Genomic DNA, 21,287 nt, shown 5'->3' with positions numbered 1-21,287 from the left:
GTGCATGCCGGGGAGTGAGTGTGAGTGTGGAACGGGGCAGTGAGCGTGCATGCCGGGGAGTGAGTGTGAGTGTGGAACGGGGCAGTGAGCGTGCATGCCGGGGAGTGAGTGTGAGTGTGGAACGGGGCAGTGAGCGTGCATGCCGGGGAGTGAGTGTGAGTGTGGAACGGGGCAGTGAGCGTGCATGCCGGGGAGTGAGTGTGAGTGTGGAACGGGGCAGTGAGCGTGCATGCCGGGGAGTGAGTGTGAGTGTGGAACGGGGCAGTGAGCGTGCATGCCGGGGAGTGAGTCTGAGTGTGGAACGGGGCAGTGAGCGTGCATGCCGGGCGAGTGAGTGTGAGTGTGGAACGGGGCAGTGAGCGTGCATGCCGGGGAGTGAGTCTGAGTGTGGAACGGGGCAGTGAGCGTGCATGCCGGGGAGTGAGTGTGAGTGTGGAACGGGGCAGTGAGCGTGCATGCCGGGGAGTGAGTGTGAGTGTGGAACGGGGCAGTGAGCGTGCATGCCGGGGAGTGAGTCTGAGTGTGGAACGGGGCAGTGAGCGTGCATGCCGGGGAGTGAGTGTGAGTGTGGAACGGGGCAGTGAGCGTGCATGCCGGGGAGTGAGTGTGAGTGTGGAACGGGGCAGTGAGCGTGCATGCCGGGGAGTGAGTCTGAGTGTGGAACGGGGCAGTGAGCGTGCATGCCGGGGAGTGAGTCTGAGTGTGGAACGGGGCAGTGAGCGTGCGTGCCGGGCGAGTGAGTCTGAGTGTGGAACGGGGCAGTGAGCGTGCGTGCCGGGCGAGTGAGTCTGAGTGTGGAACGGGGCAGTGAGCGTGCATGCCGGGGAGTGAGTCTGAGTGTGGAACGGGGCAGTGAGCGTGCGTGCCGGGCGAGTGAGTCTGAGTGTGGAACGGGGCAGTGAGCGTGCATGCCGGGCGAGTGAGTGTGAGTGTGGAACGGGGCAGTGAGCGTGCATGCCGGGGAGTGAGTGTGAGTGTGGAACGGGGCAGTGAGCGTGCATCTATCTGTTGGCCTTTTGAGGCCAGTGTTTCCCTCCACCCTCTTGACCTGGTTCCTGGGAAGGTGGCCGGGAAGCTTGGCCGGAGTGTGCACGGGCCTCTGCTCACAGCCGCCTCTCTGTCCTCTCAGGTTTGCCGTGAGCGTTGGCTACTGGGACGACCCGTACATCCAGCACCTTGTGAGACTGTCTAAAGAGAGGAAGGCCCCAGAGATCAACAGAGGCAAGTGACACCTTCCCCGACATCTCCTCGTCAGCCTAGCGGCCCGAGGTCCGGGGGCTCGTTCTCGGCGTCCCGGCCTGCTCTCTCGTCGCAGACGAAGTGCGCCTTTCCCAGCGGCCTCACCAGCACGGTGGACTAGAAAGCGTGTCACCTTTAAAACAGTTCTTTTTAAAAGAAAACATTTTTATAATGGAAAATGTCAAACCATACCAAAGTACAGCAGAATAAGATGTGGACCAGTTTTAAAATGATCAAATCTTGGTCATCAGTGTGTGAAACTTTTTCATCTTTGTCATTGATACTTAGGAACGGTATTTTAGAGCAGTTTTATTTTTTATTCCTCTTACAAGTAAGGTTGAAGATCATTTCATATGTTGAAAAGCCATTTATATTTATATATATAAAAGGTCTACCGGAAAGTTCTGTCCGTTTTTGGAATAAAACAAAATACAAATTTTTCTTACCATCAATAAACTATTAAATAATATAATTGCCATTATTATTAATGATTTCTTGCCAGCATGAGGGCAATTTGTATATCCCTTTTTTTTTTTTTTTGTATTTTTCTGAAGCTGGAAACGGGGAGAGACAGTCAGACAGACTCCCGCATGCGCCCGACCGGGATCCACCTGGCACGCCCACCAGGGGCGATGCTCTTCCCACCAGGGGGCGATGCTCTGCCCCTCCAGGGCGTCGCTCTGCCGTGACCAGAGCCACTCTAGCGCCTGGGGCAGAGGCCAAGGAGCCATCCCCAGCGCCCGGGCCATCTTTGCTCCAATGGAGCCTTGGCTGCGGGAGGGGAAGACAGAGACAGAGAGGAAGGAGGGGGGGGTGGAGAAGCAAATGGGCGCTTCTCCTATGTGCCCTGGCCGGGAATCGAACCCGGGTCCCCCGCACGCCAGGCTGACGCTCTACCGCTGAGCCAACCGGCCAGGGCCTGTATATCCCATAATTGAAAAATCTTTTATCTTCTGATGCAAAAAATTGAACCAGTGCTTGTTTGATATCTTCTTCATTTTTGAATTTTTTGCCCTTCAAAAAATTTTGTAAGGACAAAAACAAGTGATAGTCGGAGGGTGCTAAGTCCGGGGAATATGGTGGATGCGACAGACGTGCTTCTGTAGCATTTCTTCCTTGTTGAAATTCGTAAAAATTACAGTGGCATAAATGAACTTTATCAGTAGCCATGGGTACACTATGGCTTCACACATAAGACTAACGTGAATCAACTTTGTTTTAGTTAATTTGCTACGTCAGTATGTATACATTAAGTGATAAAAATAGAGAGGCACACATGCGCCAAATAAACATGTGCTTACGTGTCGAAACTTGTGATAGAAACGGACAGAACTTTCTGGTAGAGACACACACACACACACACTCTCTCTCTCTCTCTCTCTCTCTATATATATATTTATTTGACTGTGAAGTGTCTCTTCATATAAGGGATTACTTTTTGTTGCTTTTTTTTATTTTTTTTATTTTTATCTTATTTTGTTTTTTTTTTACAGAGGCAGAGATAGATAGGGACAGACAGACAGGAACGGAGAGAGATGAGAAGCATCAATCATCAGTTTCTCGTTGTGCGTTGTGACTTCTTAGTTGTTCATTGATTGCTTTCTCACATGTGCCTTGACCACGGGCCTTCAGCAGACCAAGTAACCCCCTGCTGGAGCCAGCAACCTTGGGTCTAAGCTGGTGAGCTCTTTGCTCAAGCCAGATGAGCCCACACTCAAGCTGGCGACCTCGGGGTCTCGAACCTGGGTCCTTCCGCATCCCAGTCCGATGCTCTATCCACTGCGCCACCACCTGGTCAGGCTTGGTTACGCCATTGGGCTCTGCAAGTCATTTTTATCAGGGAAATCAAAGGACTGGACAGGCCTGCCTTCCTCTCAGCCAGACTGAAAAACTGCCTAGTGACAGCCGTTCCTGTGTGGGGGTGGGTTCTTGGCTGTGAGGACTGGAACCGAGAAGAGGGTCTGTAAGAAATGCAGAGGAATTTTAAAGCGGGGGCTTCTGAGAATAAGGACGTGGTATTTACTTTGAGCTGAGGGTGAAACCAGTCATTGGTACGACTGGGCAAAGCCTGGCTAAGGGGTCTGCAGCCTCCCTCCTGTGCTCCAGGGGCCCGGCCTGCTGTGGTGACCGGCTCAGCGGCCAGGCAGCGTGTCAGCCTTCCCCTCCCTCCCTCCCTCCCTCCCTCCCCCTCCCTCCCTCCCTCCCCCCTCCCTCTCTCTCTGGGTTTGAATCTCTAGTTTAGGGACCTACAACCCACTGAGTGGGTGCTTCCCAAACTGTGTGTGGTAAGGATATGTATCTTTCTTACACCCAATCCATTGTGTATGTTTCTGTAAAATATAATAAAAGTGACTCGCTAGAAAAATAAATGAAAAAGACACATATAAAATACAGCCCAAATTATTTATGAGTAGATTCAACAGACATAAATTCCTACGAGGTTGCAATAAAAGTTTGTAAATGCTACTCTCAGATTTGGTTCTTAAAGCACTTGCACTGTGCACATCAGGGCTTCAGAGCACAGACGGACCCCCTCTCCTTTCTCCCGCTGCGTTTTCCGTCTGTCTCCCGACTCCCACCAGAGCTGCCCGGGCCGTTCTGTCAGGCAGCCGCTCCCCGTCCCGCCTGGGGCTCCTCTGTAGAGATCGAGGATCTGACCGTGCAGGGCCAGGATGAAAGCTACGTAGGAAATACCACCGACTTTGCTTTGACATTCCTCTGCCTCACTTCCTGACTTAAAACTATTATTTTCCATTGGATTTTGCAATTTTGAGTTTTACCGGCAAACTGACTATCTTTCTCTACGGCCATAATAAAAGGTCAAGAGGTCAGATTCCTAGAGATCATTTCCAAGACGAACATTTAGAGCAGATGCTTTGATGTAAAACCCTTGTCTTAAGTAAAAATTACAGGACATTTTATTTCTCTTTAGATAGTTCACTCCCGTCTTAAATATAGATTGTACTTTGGTATAGATGGCTTTAAAAAAAAAGGAGAGAATTTGAAAGTTGCCACATCTCCCATAATGTCCGCGGCTGCTCTGCTGACCCCGAGTAGGGCGTGTTCTGACTTCCTGTGCAGGTGGGCTCAGCAGGGGTCCCTGCGGCTGTCCCTGAGGGGTGGCTCATCTCTCTGTCCCTCTCCTAGGCTATTTCGCTCGAGTCCACGGCATCAGTCAGCTCACCAAGTCATTTCTACGGAAGACAGAATGTCATTGTCAGATTATAAACCTTGGGGCTGGGATGGACACCACCTTCTGGATATTAAAGGTGAGTTAATGTTCCCCTTCCTCTTCCCCCAGTTGTTTACATAGACTTTTCAGAGATGTCCGCCTGGTTCAGAAAGTTTCAGGTCCAGTGAGACAGCTGTGCAGGGACCGACAGCCCGCCTCCCACCGCATCCTGGCCGCCGTCGCACCCCGCTGCCATCAGCTCCGGACCCCGCTGCCATCAGCTCTGGACGCCGCCGGGCGGCCCCCGTGGCGGAGGGCGTCATGTTTCATCTTTCGGTGTTACAGACAGGATGCTCATAAAAATCGGGTGCAGTTTTCCTGTGTGTGCGTGGACATGCATCAGGAGAAGACACGTTGGTGGGGTCGCTGAGCCGGAGAGCACGTGCGTGTGTAACTTGGGTGCGGACTGAGATTGTGATGTCGGCGTAGCATTGTCTTGAGGACAGTTCGGAGACTCGCCCGGCTGGGTGGTGGCGTGCGGCGCGGAGCCCTTCTGCAGCCGTTCTTGGATTTGACCCTCCAGTGCTCGGCTGGGTTCACGAGCAGTGCCCGCAGGCTCGCAGGAGAGGGAGCTGGGGTCGGGGCCGTGCCTGAGCCAGGACTGCAGTGTCGGTCTCTGAATCCTGGGCTGGAAGTTTCCCACCGAACCCTCTCCCTACAAAGAGCTCCGCGACGGCTCTCCTGTTCTGTGGCTGTGCACGCTCTCCTCTCGTTCTCCTGTGAGGGCGGTCGTGCAGCAGGCGTGGGTGCGTGCATTTCCCCACAGTCCCCTGAGATGGGCACGGAGGTACATTAGAGTGTACGGTGCAGCCCGACCTGCGTCTCTGCCTGTCCCTTGTCAGCGCACCTGATGAGGAGGTCTGTGGTCATCAGAGCAGAGCTCCCAGCCTTTCTCCTAAGGGAAGCAAGAACTCGGCAGCCTTAGCTTGGTTTTAGTACCGAGGGATTGCCTTTGCCTTCTCCATCTGGGATGAGAATCACGCACATGAATTCACAGGAGAGCTGTGTGTGTACACAGAGGTGTGTGTGTGTGTGTGTGTGTGTGTGTGTACACAGACGTGTGTGTATGTGTGTGTGTATGTGTGTGTGTGTGTGTGTGTGTGTACACAGACGTGTGTGTGTGTGTACACAGACGGGGCTTTGTCCTCTGTCTCCTCCAGCTCGGCCTCTAGCCCGGGGCACTGGGACAGGGGACAGGCCTGGGGCTCCCGCTCGCGCCTCCAGATTCCTGCTCTCCCCTCCGCATGCAGCCCTGTGCTTGTGCGTGTTGGGAGGCGTCTTTTCTGCAGGCCGACCGCACCCCCGACGCAGTGACCACGGTGTGTGGAGGGCTGGAGCCGGGGCAGCGAGGGGCAGCGAGGGGGTGCCAACAGGGGCCTCGGGAAATCCCGCCTTGGGGCCGGACACCTTTCGTCTTGCTCATGGTGTGTTTTCTTTCCAGTCTTGAGATTCTTGTTTCTGAGCAACGTGTTCTGAGGCTTTTGTGCCCCGTTCCAGAGCAAGGCTGTCCGCTAGGAGCGAGGAGGGAGGAGGGCACAGGGTCTGAAGTCCTTTGTGGAAGTGTTCTTACTGCCCTAAAGGGGTTGGTTTTAAACACCCTAAGGTTCCTCTTTCTAGAAACAAAATTATGCTTGTTTGCTTTTTCAGGGCCACCTCTGGCTGGCCACCTCTGTTTGTGACTCGAGTCCCATAGGGACACTTGCTGTCCACGGCTTCATGTGCCTTCAGCAGTCACAGCAGAGCCGAGGAGTTCCTGCAGGACACATGGGGCCGCAGAGACTAAGCTACCTCCTGGCTCTGTGCAGAGAGTTTGCTGATCCCTGTAGTAGAGATGTGTGTGCTTCTCTAAAAGACTAGGGGCCCTGGCCGGTGGGCTCAGTGGTAGAGCGTTGGCCCAGCATGCAGACGTCCCAGGTTCAATGCCCAATCAGGACACGCAGGAGAAGTGACCCCCTGCTTCTCCTCCCCGCCCCCTCCCCCTTCTCTCTCTTCTCCTCTTGCAGCTGGTGGCTCGGTTGGTCCGAGTATCGGCCTCAGATGGGGCAGTGGGGAGGTTGCCAGGTGGGTCCCGGCTGAGGCACGTGTGGGGGTCTGTCTGTCTCCCCTACTCTCACTTTAAAAAAATGTCATGTCCTACTTGCACAGTGCCTGTTACCCACCTCCGCTCCAGCGGCCACTCTCCCAGGTCAGGTTCCCATTACTTCCGACCTGGGTGACCTCAGTGGCCTCATACCTTTTCCTCTGTCCATTCTTCACGGTGAAGCCAGAGTCATTTTGAAAATGCATTTCTGACCATGTCCGTCCCCTGCGGTCAAACCCTGTGCGCCACCTTGCTCCTCAGGGCCCCATCCCCGGTCCGTGAGGATGACCCGTAACTGTGTGCACGAGTAACTCATTCTAGACACGACTGTGTTTTTTCTCAGGATCAAGATCTTCTGCCAAGTAAATATTTTGAAGTCGACTTTCCAGTGATAGTCACGCGAAAGCTGCACAGCATCAAGTGAGTGTGTGTGGCTTCGGCCAGAAGAAGGGACTCCTGGCTGGCGCTCAGCGGGCGGCGGGGTTGATGGCTTTCGTGCCCGGCTTCCCTCTGACCAGCTCTCTGCCTCGTTCTTGCCCTGGGACCCTCATCCCAACGTGTCCTGCGGTGCTAATGTGAAGTACGCCCTCTCCTGTGTCTACCCAGGAATCAATTCTCAAGGGACACACGTTAAGTCATTTGATCTTTTTACGTGTGTTTTCTTTGCTTCTTTATCCCCGGGCACAGAAAGTTACCTGGTCCAGAATAGACATGCAGTAAATATTTTTTGAATGAATGAATGGAGACTGAAGTCCATCAGTGATTATATATGAGATATTATGGTAGGGGACTTTCTGGGTGGCAAAGACTTTGCAGAGTTGTAGATGACCAGGTTGCTAATCTTTGCTGAGAGGTTTTCTTTGCCTGGCAACAGGGTAAATGCCTCACCTCACTTGGGCTGTGTCAGCCAGTCCTCAGAGCAGACTCATGAGTGTAGTGCTGTTCGCCCCTTTTTACAGGTGGGAAAACTGAGGCTGGGAGACGTTTGGTTAATTTGCCTAAGGTCCTCCGACTAGAAAGGGCTGGAGCTGAGATTTAAACCCTGGCTTCTAGTCCAAGGTCGTTTCTCACTCATGTTACCCACGCTTTCTTCCTCCTGTTCAAATCAGTTGCTGACATGAAATCCTCCTTCTTCTATTTACAAAGATTCAATCAGCATCAAAGTTTAAGCATGTCCTTTAGAAGTGTCTTTTCCTCACAGACCAGAATTGTTTTTCAAGCTTTGTTTTTTTCTACTTTATCCAATGAAAGGAAGATTTTTACCCTTTCCAAATAGAAAAGAATATTTTATATTAAAGATGCTTTTCGGATGATACATGGTGATTCCGATGCTCCGGGAAGTGCAGGTCGGGGGGCGCTCGCTACAACTCCGGGAAGTAGGAGGGAGGAGGCCTGTGCAGGCCGGTGGCCCCGGGGCAGGGAACGCTCTGGAAGGCTCCGGCGTCTCTGTGTGGTTGCTGGGGTACTGACAGTCCGGCTTTCTCGTTTCTTTTTTCATAGTCTCGATTATGGGGGGAGTTATCACATACATGTTATTGAACTTTAGGTCTGAGTAAGTCACCTTTTTTAGTTATCTGTGAGGAGTGATTTCTATCTTTAAAATTTTGTTTGAGACAAGGCAGAAAAACGAGAGGCGGCTTATTGACCAATCCTGGGACATTTGGGGAGTTAGTTCTTGCCAGCCTGTCTTGAGCTGTTCCTGAGTCTCAGTGTTTGATGCTCAGTTGGTGATTGACATCAGACCTGGAGCCTGACGCTCGGCTGACCTGACCAGAGAGACACGTGTGCCCTGAGGCTTTGCCGTGGGTGCCTCGGGTCAGATGGGGTCGCACAGGGCACCCCACGGCAGCAGGGCACGTTTGCGTGGTGAGACGAGAGCCGCCTGACTCCTCTCCTCTCTCCCACCTTCCCGCAGGAACAAGCCTCTCCTATCAAAGCCCATCGTGGAACTGCACTCCGAGGACGCCCTTCAGATCGGCAAGTGTCCTGCACCTCAGTAGCACAGCGTGGACTGTATGGTTATTTTTGCTTCATTTCTTGTTTCCTTTTTAAAGATGGTGTGCGCGCACCTGTGTGCACTGTGCATCTGTGCGTCTGCGCACACGCACCTACGCTCACGAGGTCACACCCTGTCTTCTTCTGACCCCATGCACTTCCTTCGTATTCACCGTGAAGCATTTTAAGGCAGCTTTTTGCGTGACTCTTGGCTGTCCATAGGTTCCCAATCTTAAATCTTTTTTTTTTTTTTTAATTTTATTTTTTTTATAATAAATTTTTATTAATGATAATGGGATGACATTAATAAATCAGGGTACATATATTCAAAGAAGACATGTCTAGGTTATTTTGTCATTAAATTATGTTGCATACCCCTCGCCCAAAGTCAGATTGTCCTCCGCCTCCCTCTATCTAGTTCTCTGTGCCCCTCCCCCTCCCCCTAACTCTCTCCCTCCCTCCCTCCCCCCACCCCTGGTAACCACCACAATCTTGTCCATGTCTCTTAGTCTCATTTTTATGTTCCACCAATGTATGGAATCATGTAGTTCTTGTTTTTTTCTGATTTACTTATTTCACTCCTTATAATGTTATCAAGATCCCACCATTTTGCTGTAAATGATCTGATGTCATCATTTCTTATGGCTGAGTAGTATTCCATAGTGTATATGTGCCACATCTTCTTTATCCAGTCTTCTATTGAAGGGCTTTTTGGTTGTTTCCATGTTTTGGCCACTGTGAACAGTGCTGCAATGAACATGGGGCTACATGTGTCTTCACGTATCAATGTTTCTGAGGTTTTGGGGTATATACCCAGTAGAGGGATTGCTGGGTCATAAGGTAGTTCTATTTGCAGTTTTTTGAGGAACCACCATACTTTCCTCCATAATGGTTGTACTACTTTACAGTCCCACCAACAGTGAATGAGGGTTCCTTTTTCTCCACAGCCTCTCCAACATTTGCTATTACCCGTCTTGTTGATAATAGCTAATCTAACAGGGGTGAGGTGGTATCTCATTGTAGTTTTGATTTGCATTTCTCTAATAACTAATGAAGCTGAGCATCTTTTCATATATCTGTTGGCCATTTGTATTTCTTCCTGGGAGAAGTGTCTATTCATGTCCTCTTCCCATTTTTTTATTGGATTGTTTGTTTGTTTGTTGTTGAGTTTTATGAGTTCTTTGTAAATTTTGGATATTAGGCCCTTATCTGAGCTGTTGTTTGAAAATATCATTTCCCATTTAGTTGGCTGTCTGTTTATTTTGATATCAGTTTCTCTTGCTGAGCAAAAACTTTTTATTCTGATGTAGTCCCATTCATTTATGTTTGCCTTCACTTCTCTTGCCATTGGAGTCAAGTTCATAAAATGTTCTTTAAAACCCAGATCCATGAGTTTAGTACCTATGTCTTCTTCTATGTACTTTATTGTTTCAGGTCTTATATTTAGGTCTTTGATCCATTTTGAATTAATTTTAGTACACGGGGACAGGCTGTAGTCGAGTTTCATTCTTTTGCATGTGGCTTTCCAGTTTTCCCAACACCATTTGTTGAAGAGGCTTTCTTTTCTCCATTGTGTGTTGTTGGCCCCTTTATCAAGGATTATTTGACCATATATATGTGGTTTTATTTCTGGGCTTTCTATTCTGTTCCATTGGTCTGAGTGTCTATTTTTCTGCCAATACCATGCTGTTTTGATTATCGTGGCCCTATAATATAGTTTAAAGTCAGGTATTGTAATGCCCCCAGCTTCATTCTTTTTCCTTAGGATTGTTTTGGCTATTCGGGGTTTTTTATAGTTCCATATAAATCTGATGATTTTTTGTTCCATTTCTTTAAAAAATCTCATAGGAATTTTGATGGGAATTGCATTAAATTTATATATTGCTTTGGGTAATATGGCCATTTTAATTATATTTATTCTTCCTATCCAAGAACAAGGAATATTTTTCCATCTCATTGTGTCTTTTTCTATTTCTCTTAATAATGCCTTGTAGTTTTCGTTATATAGGTCCTTTACATTCTTTGTTATGTTTATTCCTAGGTATTTTATTTTTTTTGTTGCAATCGTGAAGGGGATTATTTTTTTGAGTTCGTTTTCTAATATTTCATTGTTGGCATATAGAAAGGCTATGGACTTTTGTATGTTAATTTTGTATCCTGCGACCTTACTGTATTGGTTTATTGTTTCTAATAATCTTTTTGTGGAGTCCTTCGGGTTTTCGATGTATAGGATCATATCATCAGCAAAAAGTGATACCTTTACTTCTTCTTTTCCGATATGGATGCCTTTTATTTCTTTGTCTTGTCTGATTGCTCTGGCCAGAACTTCTAGCACCACATTAAATAAGAGTGGAGAGAGTGGAAAACCCTGTCTTGTTCCTGATTTAAGGTAGAAAATCCTCAGTTTTATGCCGTTTAATATGATGTTGGCTGATGGTTTATCATATATGGCCTTTATCATGTTGAGATATTTTCCTTCTATACCCATTTTGTTGAGAGTCTTAAACATAAAATTGTGTTGTATTTTATCAAAAGCCTTTTCTGCATCTATTGATAAGATCATGTGGTTTTTGTTCTTTGTTTTGTTGATATGGTGTATTACATTAACCGTTTTGCGTATGTTGAACCATCCTTGAGATTCTGGGATGAATCCCACTTGATCATGATGTATTATTTTTTTAATATGTTGTTGTATTCTGTTTGCCAGTATTTTGTTTAGTATTTTAGCATCTGTATTCATTAGAGATATTGGTCTGTAGTTTTCTTTCTTTGTGCCATCCTTGCCAGGTTTTGGTATGAGGGTTATGTTGGCCTCATAAAATGTGTTTGGAAGTATTGCTTCTTCTTCAATTTTTTGGAAGACTTTGAGTAGAATAGGAACCAAGTCTTCTTTGAATGTTTGATAGAATTCACTAGTATAACCGTCTGGGCCTGGACTTTTATTTTTGGGGAGGTTTTTAATAGTTTTTTCTATTTCCTCCCTGCTGATTGGTCTGTTTAGGCTTTCCACTTCTTCATGACTCAGTCTAGGAAGGTTGTATTGTTCTAGGAATTTATCCATTTCTTCTAGATTGTTGTATTTGGTGGCATATAATTTTTCATAGTATTCTACAATAATTCTTTGTATATCTATGATGTCTGTGGTGATCTCTCCTCTTTCATTTTGGATTTTATTTATTTGAGTCCTGTGTCTTTTTTCCTTGGTGAGTCTTGCCAAGGGTTTGTCAATTTTGTTGATCTTTTCAAAGAACCAGCTCCTTGTTTTATTGATTTTTTCTATAGTTTTTCTGTTCTCTATTTCATTTATTTCTGCTCTGATTTTTATTATCTCCTTTCTTCGGCTGGTTTTGGGTTGTCTTTGTTCTTCTTTTACTAGTTCCTTAAGGTGTGAAGTTAAGTGGTTTACTTCGGCTCTCTCTTGTTTGTTCATATAGGCCTGAAGTGATATGAACTTTCCTCTTATTACTGCTTTTGCTGCATCCTAGAGATTCTGATATGTCGTATTTTCATTTTCATTTGTCTGTATATATCTTTTGATCTCTGTGCTTATTTCTTCTTTGACCCATTCATTTTTTAGAAGTATGTTGTTTAGTTTCCACATTTTTGTGGGTTTTTCCCCCTCTTTTTTGCAGTTGAATTCTAGTTTCAAGGCTTTATGATCAGAAAATATGCTTGGTACAATTTCAATTTTTCTAAATTTGCTGATATTGTCTTTGTGGCCCAACATATGGTCAATTCTTGAGAATGTTCCATGTACACTAGAGAAAAATGTATACTCTGTCGCTTTGGGATGAAGTGTCCTGTAGATGTCTATCATATTCAGGTGTTCTAGTATTTCGTTTAAGGCCACTATATCTTTATTGATTCTCTGTTTGGATGACCGATCTAGAGCCGTCAGCGGTGTATTGAGGTCTCCAAGTATGATTGTATTTTTTTTAGTTTTTGTTTTAAGGTCAATAAGTAGCTGTCTTATATATTTTGGTGCTCCTTGGTTTGGTGCATATATATTAAGGATTGTTATGTCTTCTTGATTCAACTTCCCCTTAATCATTATGAAATGACCATTTTTGTCTCTGAGTACTTTTTCTGTCTTGTAGTCAGCATTATTAGATATGAGTATTGCTACACCTGCTTTTTTTTGGGTGTTGTTTGCTTGGAGTATTGTTTTCCAGCCTTTCACTTTGAATTTGTTTTTATCCTTGTTGCTTAGATGTGTTTCTTGTAGGCAGCATATAGTTGGATTTTCTTTTTTAATCCATTCTGCTACTCTGTGTCTTTTTATTGGTAAGTTTAATCCATTTACATTTAGTGTAATTATTGACACTTGTGGGTTCCCTACTGCCATTTTATAAATTGCTTTCTGTTAGTTTTGTATCTTGTTTGATTCTTCTCTTTTGTTTTTCTATCATTTGTTTTTGTATGTTTGTGTTCCATACTTCTTTCCTCAGTTGCTACCTTTTTTAAGTCAAGTGTTTTTGTGGTGGTTTTTTCAAGGGTGGTTACCATTAAGTAATGAAAAGGGTACCTACCATATTCATTGTAGTACCCTATCTTATGAGTATTTCTGCACTTCATCGTCCTTTGCTACTGTTAATCTCCATCCTCTCCCCCCTTTTTTTCCTTTGTTGTCACAGTTTAAGTTTGGTTTTATTGTGTTCTTGGTGGAGCTGTTACTTGTGGTGTTGTTTTCTTTTGTTCTTTGAATCTGGTTGGAGAACCCCATTTAGTATTTCCTGGAGTGGGGGCTTTCTGCTGATAAATTCTCTCATCTTTTCTGTATTTGTGAATGTTTTTATATCTCCTTCATACTTGAAGGATAGCTTTGATGGGTATAGTATTCTTGGCTGAAAGTTCCTCTCTTTCAGGGCTTTAAATATTGGGGTCCACTCTCTTCTAGCTTGTAGAGTGTCTGCTGAGAAATCTGATGATAATCTAATAGGCCTTCCTTTATATGTTGTACTCTTCTTTTCCCTGGCTGCCTTGAGAATTTTTTCTTTGTCATTGGTTTGTGTCATCTTTATTATGATGTGCCTTGGAGTGGGTTTGTTGGGGTTAAGAAAACTTGGTGTTTTGTTTGCTTCTTGAATTTGAGGCTTTAGTTCTTTCCACAGGCTTGGGAAGTTCTTGTCTATTATTTGTTTGAGTATATTCTCCATTCCATTTTCTTTCTCTTCTCCCTCTGATATACCTATTATTCTTATGTTATTCTTTCTGATGGAGTCAGACAATTCCTGTAGGGCTTTCTCGTTTTTTATTATTTTTGAGTCTCTTTCTTCTTCTCTCTGTTGTGCCTCAAGTTGTTTGTCTTCTATTTCACTAATCCTACCTTCTATCTGGCCTGTTCTATTAGCTAAGCTTGTTACCTCGTTTTTCAGCTCGTGAATTGAGTTTTTCATTTCTGTTTGATTTGTTTTTATAGTTTCAATTTCCTTGGTAATATATTCTTTGTGTTCATTGAGTTGTTTTCTGATCTCCCTAAATTGCCTTTCTGTGTTTTCTTGTATATCTCTGAGTATTTTTAAGATTTCTATTTTAAATTCTCTGTCATTTAGCTCCAAGGCTTCCAATATGTTAAGTCTTTTCTCCATAGATTTTTCCACATCTATTTGTGTTACCTCTCTTTCTTTTGTATCCATAATATTCGATTTCCTCTTTCTTATTGGAATCTGAGGGTGGTCTTGTTGATAGCACACAGGCGCACTCCCTCTGCGGCTTAAATGAACGTTCCTGCAGTAGCTTCCTCCACACCCTCGTCTCTCAGATTCAAGTGATAATAGTCCTTTCGCTTTCAGTTTGTGTGGAACTCCGGAATGCTCCGAGGATAAATTTTTCTGTTTCTAGTTGATAAATTTGTTGTGATTTTGGGGAGATCTGTCGGACGCGTTGCTCACGGCGCCATTTCCGTGACATCACTCCCAATCTTAAATCTTTAAAAAAATTTTTAATTAGTTGTCAACACGTTGAAAATAGTAGATTTTTCATGAAAACCCAGATTTCCTGTTTTCCTTGGAAAGGTCAGACCTGGCAAGGTAGGCCCCTTTCTCCTGGGGGGGAGGGGCGGAGGGGCGGGGCCTCTTTGAGAGGGGAGGGACTTCGTTGGGAGGGGAGGGGCTTCGTTGGGAGGGGCGGGGCCTCTTCCCTCCTGCCCCGCCCTCCCGCAGAGCCTGCGTCACCTGACCCACTGCCTCTCTGGCCCCAGCATTCCAATTTTCACCTCCAGTTTTAGTTATGACTTTCCAACAACCCTGTCTTAATTTCTAAGTTTTTCAAATTAAGAAAACTCTTCCGGAATCTTCCATCGTTTTCAGTTTGTGTCTGTAGAGAAGTTGAAGGGGCTTCATAATAAGTCAGGTCAGAAAACGTGCTCAGCGAGGCGGTCCTGTTGGATGGCCGGCACAGGTGACTGGTGGCCGTGAGACAGCTCCGAGGCCCCTTGTACGCACCACCGCACGCGGTCGTCACTGTCCTTCTCGCCACCGGTTCCCAGCTGAGCCTCCACAGGGAGTGTCCCCGGCTTTGTCTCCTTCGTGCGGACAGAGAGGAGAGCCTGTCAGACTCTCCACTGGCTGTGTGTTTCCCACACGTTGGCTCTCGTGACTTTCTAGATGTTTGCTCAGTGTTCGTGTGAAAACAGTCGCCTGTAGCACAGCAGCTAACACTACATGGCTGATCACGATGAGGTAGAAAGTGAGACCCCTCTGTAGTCACTCCCTCCTCCACGAGAACCGGGTCGGTGTCTTCTGCTACGGAGGCGTGTTAACCCAGAGAGTGGTGACGGCACACCTCGTCCAGTGCCTGGTGTGTTAACCCAGAGAGTGGTGATGACACACCTCGTCCAGTGCCTGGTGTGTTAACCCAGAGAGTGGTGATGACACACCTCGTCCAGTGCCTGGTGTGTTAACCCAGAGAGTGGTGACGGCACACCTCGTCCAGTGCCTGGCGTGTTAACCCAGAGAGTGGTGACGGCACACCTCGTCCAGTGCCTGGCGTGTTAACCCAGAGAGTGGTGATGGCACACCTCGTCCAGTGCCTGGTGTGTTAACCCAGAGAGTGGTGATGACACACCTCGTCCAGTGCCTGGTGTGTTAACCCAGAGAGTGGTGATGACACACCTCGTCCAGTGCCTGGTGTGTTAACCCAGAGAGTGGTGATGGCACACCTCGTCCAGTGCCTGGTGTGTTAACCCAGAGAGTGCTGCCGGCACACCTCGCCCAGTGCCTGGTGTGTTAACCCCAGAGAGTGCTGCCGGCACACCTCGTCCAGTGCCTGGTGTGTTAACCCCAGAGAGTGCTGCCGGCACACCTCGTCCAGTGCCTGGTGTGTTAACCCAGAGAGTGGTGATGGCACACCTCGTCCAGTGCCTGGTGTGTTAACCCAGAGAGTGCTGCCGGCACACCTCGCCCAGTGCCTGGTGTGTTAACCCCAGAGAGTGCTGCCGGCACACCTCGTCCAGTGCCTGGTGTGTTAACCCCAGAGAGTGCTGCCGGCACACCTCGTCCAGTGCCTGGTGTGTTAACCCAGAGAGTGCTGCTGGCACACCTCGTCCAGTGCCTGGTGTGTTAACCCCAGAGAGTGGTGATGGCACACCTCGTCCAGTGCCTGGTGTGTTAACCCAGAGAGTGGTGATGACACACCTCGTCCAGTGCCTGGTGTGTTAACCCAGAGAGTGGTGATGGCACACCTCGTCCAGTGCCTGGTGTGTTAACCCAGAGAGTGGTGATGACACACCTCGTCCAGTGCCTGGTGTGTTAACCCAGAGAGTGGTGACGGCACACCTCGTCCAGTGCCTGGCGCATAGGAGGCGCGATAGATTCTGTCGAGTGATGCACGTTGAGGAAGTGTAGGTTGAAGTTCGATACGTGTATGTTGAATGAATAACTTTCTATGTAGAAATCTCTGTCTACATGCAGGTTTAGTAAACTGAGTAAGTGATAGGTGCTGTTTGTAACGTGCTGTGTTCATGGCCCAGCAAGTCATGGCTGTCTCTTCCCGTCTGCTTGTGCAGCTCTCTGCATCGTAAATCTCAGCAGCATCCGTGTACCTCGCCGCACGGAAATTCCGCCTCATTTCTCCCTTCCCCCCATGGTCACTTAGACTGCTTCCGGTGTCCCATTTCTGTGTAAACAGTGCTACAGAACACGTGTGTCTGTGTGCATGTTTCTTTTAGTGGTGGGGATAATTAAGATCTAGCTTCCAGTGAGTTTGATGATGATAGTACAGTATTATCGTCAGCGTCCACACACAGTGTCTTAGATCTCTGGGACATACTTGCTCCTATTGTAAGTGTGTACGTACCCTTAAGTAACACCCCTGTCCGAGACCCTGCAGTGGGCGTCTGGGGTGCATGTATCCCACAGGTGACTGTGCTTGCTGTCACGGAGCAGTTAGACGGGGCTCACGATGCACACGGGGTGCTCAGCCCAGCGCCCCCGACAGCGAGGACGTGGACACCACGTCTGGCAGTGCGGGCTGGGCTGTCTGGTCACTTGTTTCATCTGCTCTGCAGAACGCCGTGAAATCACTGTTAAGCAGGAAATACATATTTTGAAACAAGTATTGAGCAGCCCCATTTCCTTTTTCTGTGTGTGGTGTGTGTGTGTGAGCGCGTGTGACAGTGTGTATTTGTGTTGTGTCTGAGTTGAAGCCCATAGGGAAATAGCGGGAATGTTACACACCAAGAACATTAATAGCCATTTTTGGGAAATGTGATTCCAGTTAGTTTGCACTCTCCCCTTATCTGATCTTTTTTAAAAGAATAATGAGTATATATTTTTATAATGGAGAAGAACAATTTAATTTCCAGGAAGCCCTGTCCGTTGGAATTATCATCATCTCTTCCTGACTGATTTCCGTCGAGCTGACCTCCTCTTCTCTTTGCAGATGGACACCTGTTGGACTCAAAGAGATTCGCCATTATTGGGGCCGACCTGCGAGACTTGTCTGAACTGGAAGAGAAGCTAAAGAAATGTAACATGAATCCACAGTGAGATTTTTTTTAACCTCTTCCGTTGGTGGTTCCACTCACAGGAGACGCTTCCGGCGGGCAGGGCCGCAGGACACCGGGCCCCGTATTTCAGTTCATTACCACCTCAAGTGATTTCCTGAAGTTTTTAGAAGCGCTGATTCTCAAAGTCTGTTTCATGTCAGAATCACCTGTATTGCTTTTGTGAAATACTGGTGTGTAGCCTGACCGAGCGGTGGCACAGTGGATAGAGCATCGGACTGGGACGCAGAGGACCCAGGTTTGAAACCCCAAGGTCACCAGCCTTAGCGCGGGCTCATCTGGCTTGAGCATGGGGTCACTGGCTTGAGCGTGGGATCATAGGCATAACCCCATGGTCGCTGGCTTGAAGCTCAAAGGTTGCTGGCTTGAGCCCAAGGTCACTGTCTTGAGCAAGGGGTCAGTCTGCTGGACCGCCTCCGTCAAAGCACATATGAGAAAGCAATCAATGAACAACTAAGGAGCACAACGAAGAATTGAATTTTCTCATCTTTCTCCCTTCCTGTCGGTCCCTGTCTGTTCCTCTCTCTGTCTCTCTCTTACTCTCACACACACACACACACACTGGTGTGTAATGTAAACAAAGCCTGAGAGAGAAGATAATTGTATGCATAGAAACACAACTGCAACATACACAGAAAGGGTTGGCATCTAGAATATATAAAAAGCAGCCACTGTTAAAAAAAATAATCCCATAGGCAAATGGGGGGAAAAAATTACGGGGCAGCTCAGAGAAGAAGCCGAGTGTCTTCGGAGAGGGACAGAGCCACAGCGGGACTCGGTCAGACCCCACGTCACTCCCGTCAGGCTCAGTGGGACTCAGACCCCACGTCACTCCCGTCAGGTTCAGTGGGACTCAGACCCCACGTCACTCCCGTCAGGCTCAGTGGGACTCAGACCCCACGTCACTCCCGTCAGGTTCAGTGGGACTCGGTCAGACCCCACGTCACTCCCGTCAGGTTCAGTGGGACTCAGACCCCACGTCACTCCCGTCAGGTTCAGTGGGACTCGGTCAGACCCCACGTCACTCCCGTCAGGCTAAGTGGGACTCAGACCCCACGTCACTCCCGTCAGGTTCAGTGGGACTCAGACCCCACGTCACTCCCGTCAGGCTCAGTGGGACTCAGACCCCACGTCACTCCCGTCAGGCTCAGTGGGACTCAGACCCCACGTCACTCCCGTCAGGCTCAGTGGGACTCGGTCAGACCCCACGTCACTCCCGTCAGGCTCAGTGGGACTCAGACCCCACGTCACTCCCGTCAGGTTCAGTGGGACTCAGACCCCACGTCACTCCCGTCAGGTTCAGTGGGACTCAGACCCCACGTCACTCCCGTCAGGCTCAGTGGGACTCAGACCCCACGTCACTCCCGTCAGGCTCAGTGGGACTCAGACCCCACGTCACTCCCGTCAGGTTCAGTGGGACTCAGACCCCACGTCACTCCCGTCAGGCTCAGTGGGACTTGGTCAGACCCCACGTCACTCCCGTCAGGTTCAGTGGGACTCAGACCCCACGTCACTCCCGTCAGGCTCAGGGGGACTCAGACCCCAAGACACTCCCGTCAGGTTCAGTGGGACTTGGTCAGACCCCACGTCACTCCCGTCAGGCTCAGTGGGACTTGGTCAGACCCCACGCCACTCCCGTCAGGTTCAGGGGGACTCAGACCCCACGCCACTCCCGTCAGGTTCAGTGGGACTCAGATCCCACGCCACTCCCGTCAGGCTCAGTGGGACTCGGTCAGACCCCACGTCACTCCCGTCAGGTTCAGTGGGACTCAGACCCCACGTCACTCCCGTCAGGCTCAGTGGGACTCAGACCCCACGTCACTCCCGTCAGGTTCAGTGGGACTCAATCAGACCCCACGTCACTCCCGTCAGGCTCAGTGGGACTCAGTCAGACCCCACGTCACTCCCGTCAGGCTCAGTGGGACTCAGTCAGACCCCACGTCACTCCCGTCAGGTTCAGTGGGACTCAGACCCCACGCCACTCCCGTCAGGTTCAGTGGGACTCAGATCCCACGTCACTCCCGTCAGGCTCAGTGGGACTCGGTCAGACCCCACGTCACTCCCGTCAGGCTCAGTGGGACTCAGACCCCACGTCACTCCCGTCAGGTTCAGTGGGACTCAGACCCCACGTCACTCCCGTCAGGTTCAGTGGGACTCAGACCCCACGTCACTCCCGTCAGGCTCAGTGGGACTCAGACCCCACGTCACTCCCGTCAGGCTCAGTGGGACTCAGACCCCACGTCACTCCCGTCAGGCTCAGTGGGACTCAGACCCCACGCCACTCCCGTCAGGCTCAGTGGGACTCAGACCCCACGTCACTCCCGTCAGGTTCAGTGGGACTCAGACCCCACGTCACTCCCGTCAGGTTCAGTGGGACTCAGACCCCACGTCACTCCCGTCAGGTTCAGTGGGACTCAGACCCCACGCCACTCCCGTCAGGTTCAGTGGGACTCAGATCCCACGCCACTCCCGTCAGGCTCAGTGGGACTCAGACCCCACGTCACTCCCGTCAGGTTCAGTGGGACTCAGCCAGACCCCACGTCACTCCCGTCAGGCTCAGTGGGACTCAGTCAGACCCCACGTCACTCCCGTCAGGCTCAGTGGGACTCGGTCAGACCCCACGTCACTCCCGTCAGGTTCAGTGGGACTCAGACCCCACGTCACTCCCGTCAGGCTCAGTGGGACTCGGTCAGACCCCACGTCACTCCCGTCAGGTTCAGTGGGACTCAGACCCCACGTCACTCCCGTCAGGCTCAGTGGGACTCAGACCCCACGTCACTCCCGTCAGGTTCAGGAGGACTCAGACCCCACGTCACTCCCGTCAGGTTCAGTGGGACTCAGACCCCACGTCACTCCCGTCAGGCTCAGTGGGACTCAGTCAGACCCCACGTCACTCCCGTCAGGTTCAGTGGGACTCAGACCCCACGTCACTCCCGTCAGGCTCAGTGGGACTCAGTCAGACCCCACGTCACTCCCGTCAGGCTCAGTGGGACTCAGACCCCACGTCACTCCCGTCAGGTTCAGGGGGACTCAGACCCCACGTCACTCCCGTCAGGCTCAGTGGGACTCAGACCCCACGCCACTCCCGTCAGGTTCAGGGGGACTCAGTCAGACCCCACGTCACTCCCGTCAGGTTCAGTGGGACTCAGACCCCACGTCACTCCCGTCAGGCTCAGTGGGACTCAGACCCCACGTCACTCCCGTCAGGTTCAGGAGGACTCAGACCCCACGTCACTCCCGTCAGGTTCAGTGGGACTCAGACCCCACGTCACTCCCGTCAGGCTCAGTGGGACTCGGTCAGACCCCACGTCACTCCCGTCAGGTTCAGTGGGACTCAGACCCCACGTCACTCCCGTCAGGTTCAGTGGGACTCAGACCCCACGTCACTCCCGTCAGGTTCAGTGGGACTCAGACCCCACGTCACTCCCGTCAGGTTCAGTGGGACTCAGACCCCACGTCACTCCCGTCAGGCTCAGTGGGACTCGGTCAGACCCCACGTCACTCCCGTCAGGTTCAGTGGGACTCAGACCCCACGTCACTCCCGTCAGGCTCAGTGGGACTCAGACCCCACGTCACTCCCGTCAGGCTCAGTGGGACTCAGACCCCACGTCACTCCCGTCAGGCTCAGTGGGACTCAGACCCCACGTCACTCCCGTCAGGCTCAGTGGGACTCAGACCCCACGTCACTCCCGTCAGGCTCAGTGGGACTCAGACCCCACGCCACTCCCGTCAGGTTC

General features: G+C 49.6%; 1 protein-coding gene across 1 annotated transcript in view; it reads left to right on the top strand.

The window, feature by feature from the left end:
- The window catches only part of LCMT1 (leucine carboxyl methyltransferase 1), a 56,864-nt gene that overhangs the window by 15,282 nt on the left and 20,295 nt on the right, over positions 1–21,287 (top strand). Inside the window, exons 2-6 of the mRNA XM_066383380.1 lie at positions 1,130–1,221; positions 4,387–4,508; positions 6,895–6,971; positions 8,467–8,528; positions 17,427–17,529. Coding sequence (XP_066239477.1) covers positions 1,130–1,221; positions 4,387–4,508; positions 6,895–6,971; positions 8,467–8,528; positions 17,427–17,529 — 456 coding nt within the window. The remainder of the gene's footprint in view (positions 1–1,129; positions 1,222–4,386; positions 4,509–6,894; positions 6,972–8,466; positions 8,529–17,426; positions 17,530–21,287) is intronic.

The sequence above is a fragment of the Saccopteryx leptura genome, chromosome 4 (assembly GCF_036850995.1).
Source record: "Saccopteryx leptura isolate mSacLep1 chromosome 4, mSacLep1_pri_phased_curated, whole genome shotgun sequence".
NCBI classification, from domain to species: Eukaryota; Metazoa; Chordata; class Mammalia; order Chiroptera; family Emballonuridae; genus Saccopteryx; species Saccopteryx leptura.
This window is presented reverse-complemented; position numbering and strand designations above follow the sequence as displayed.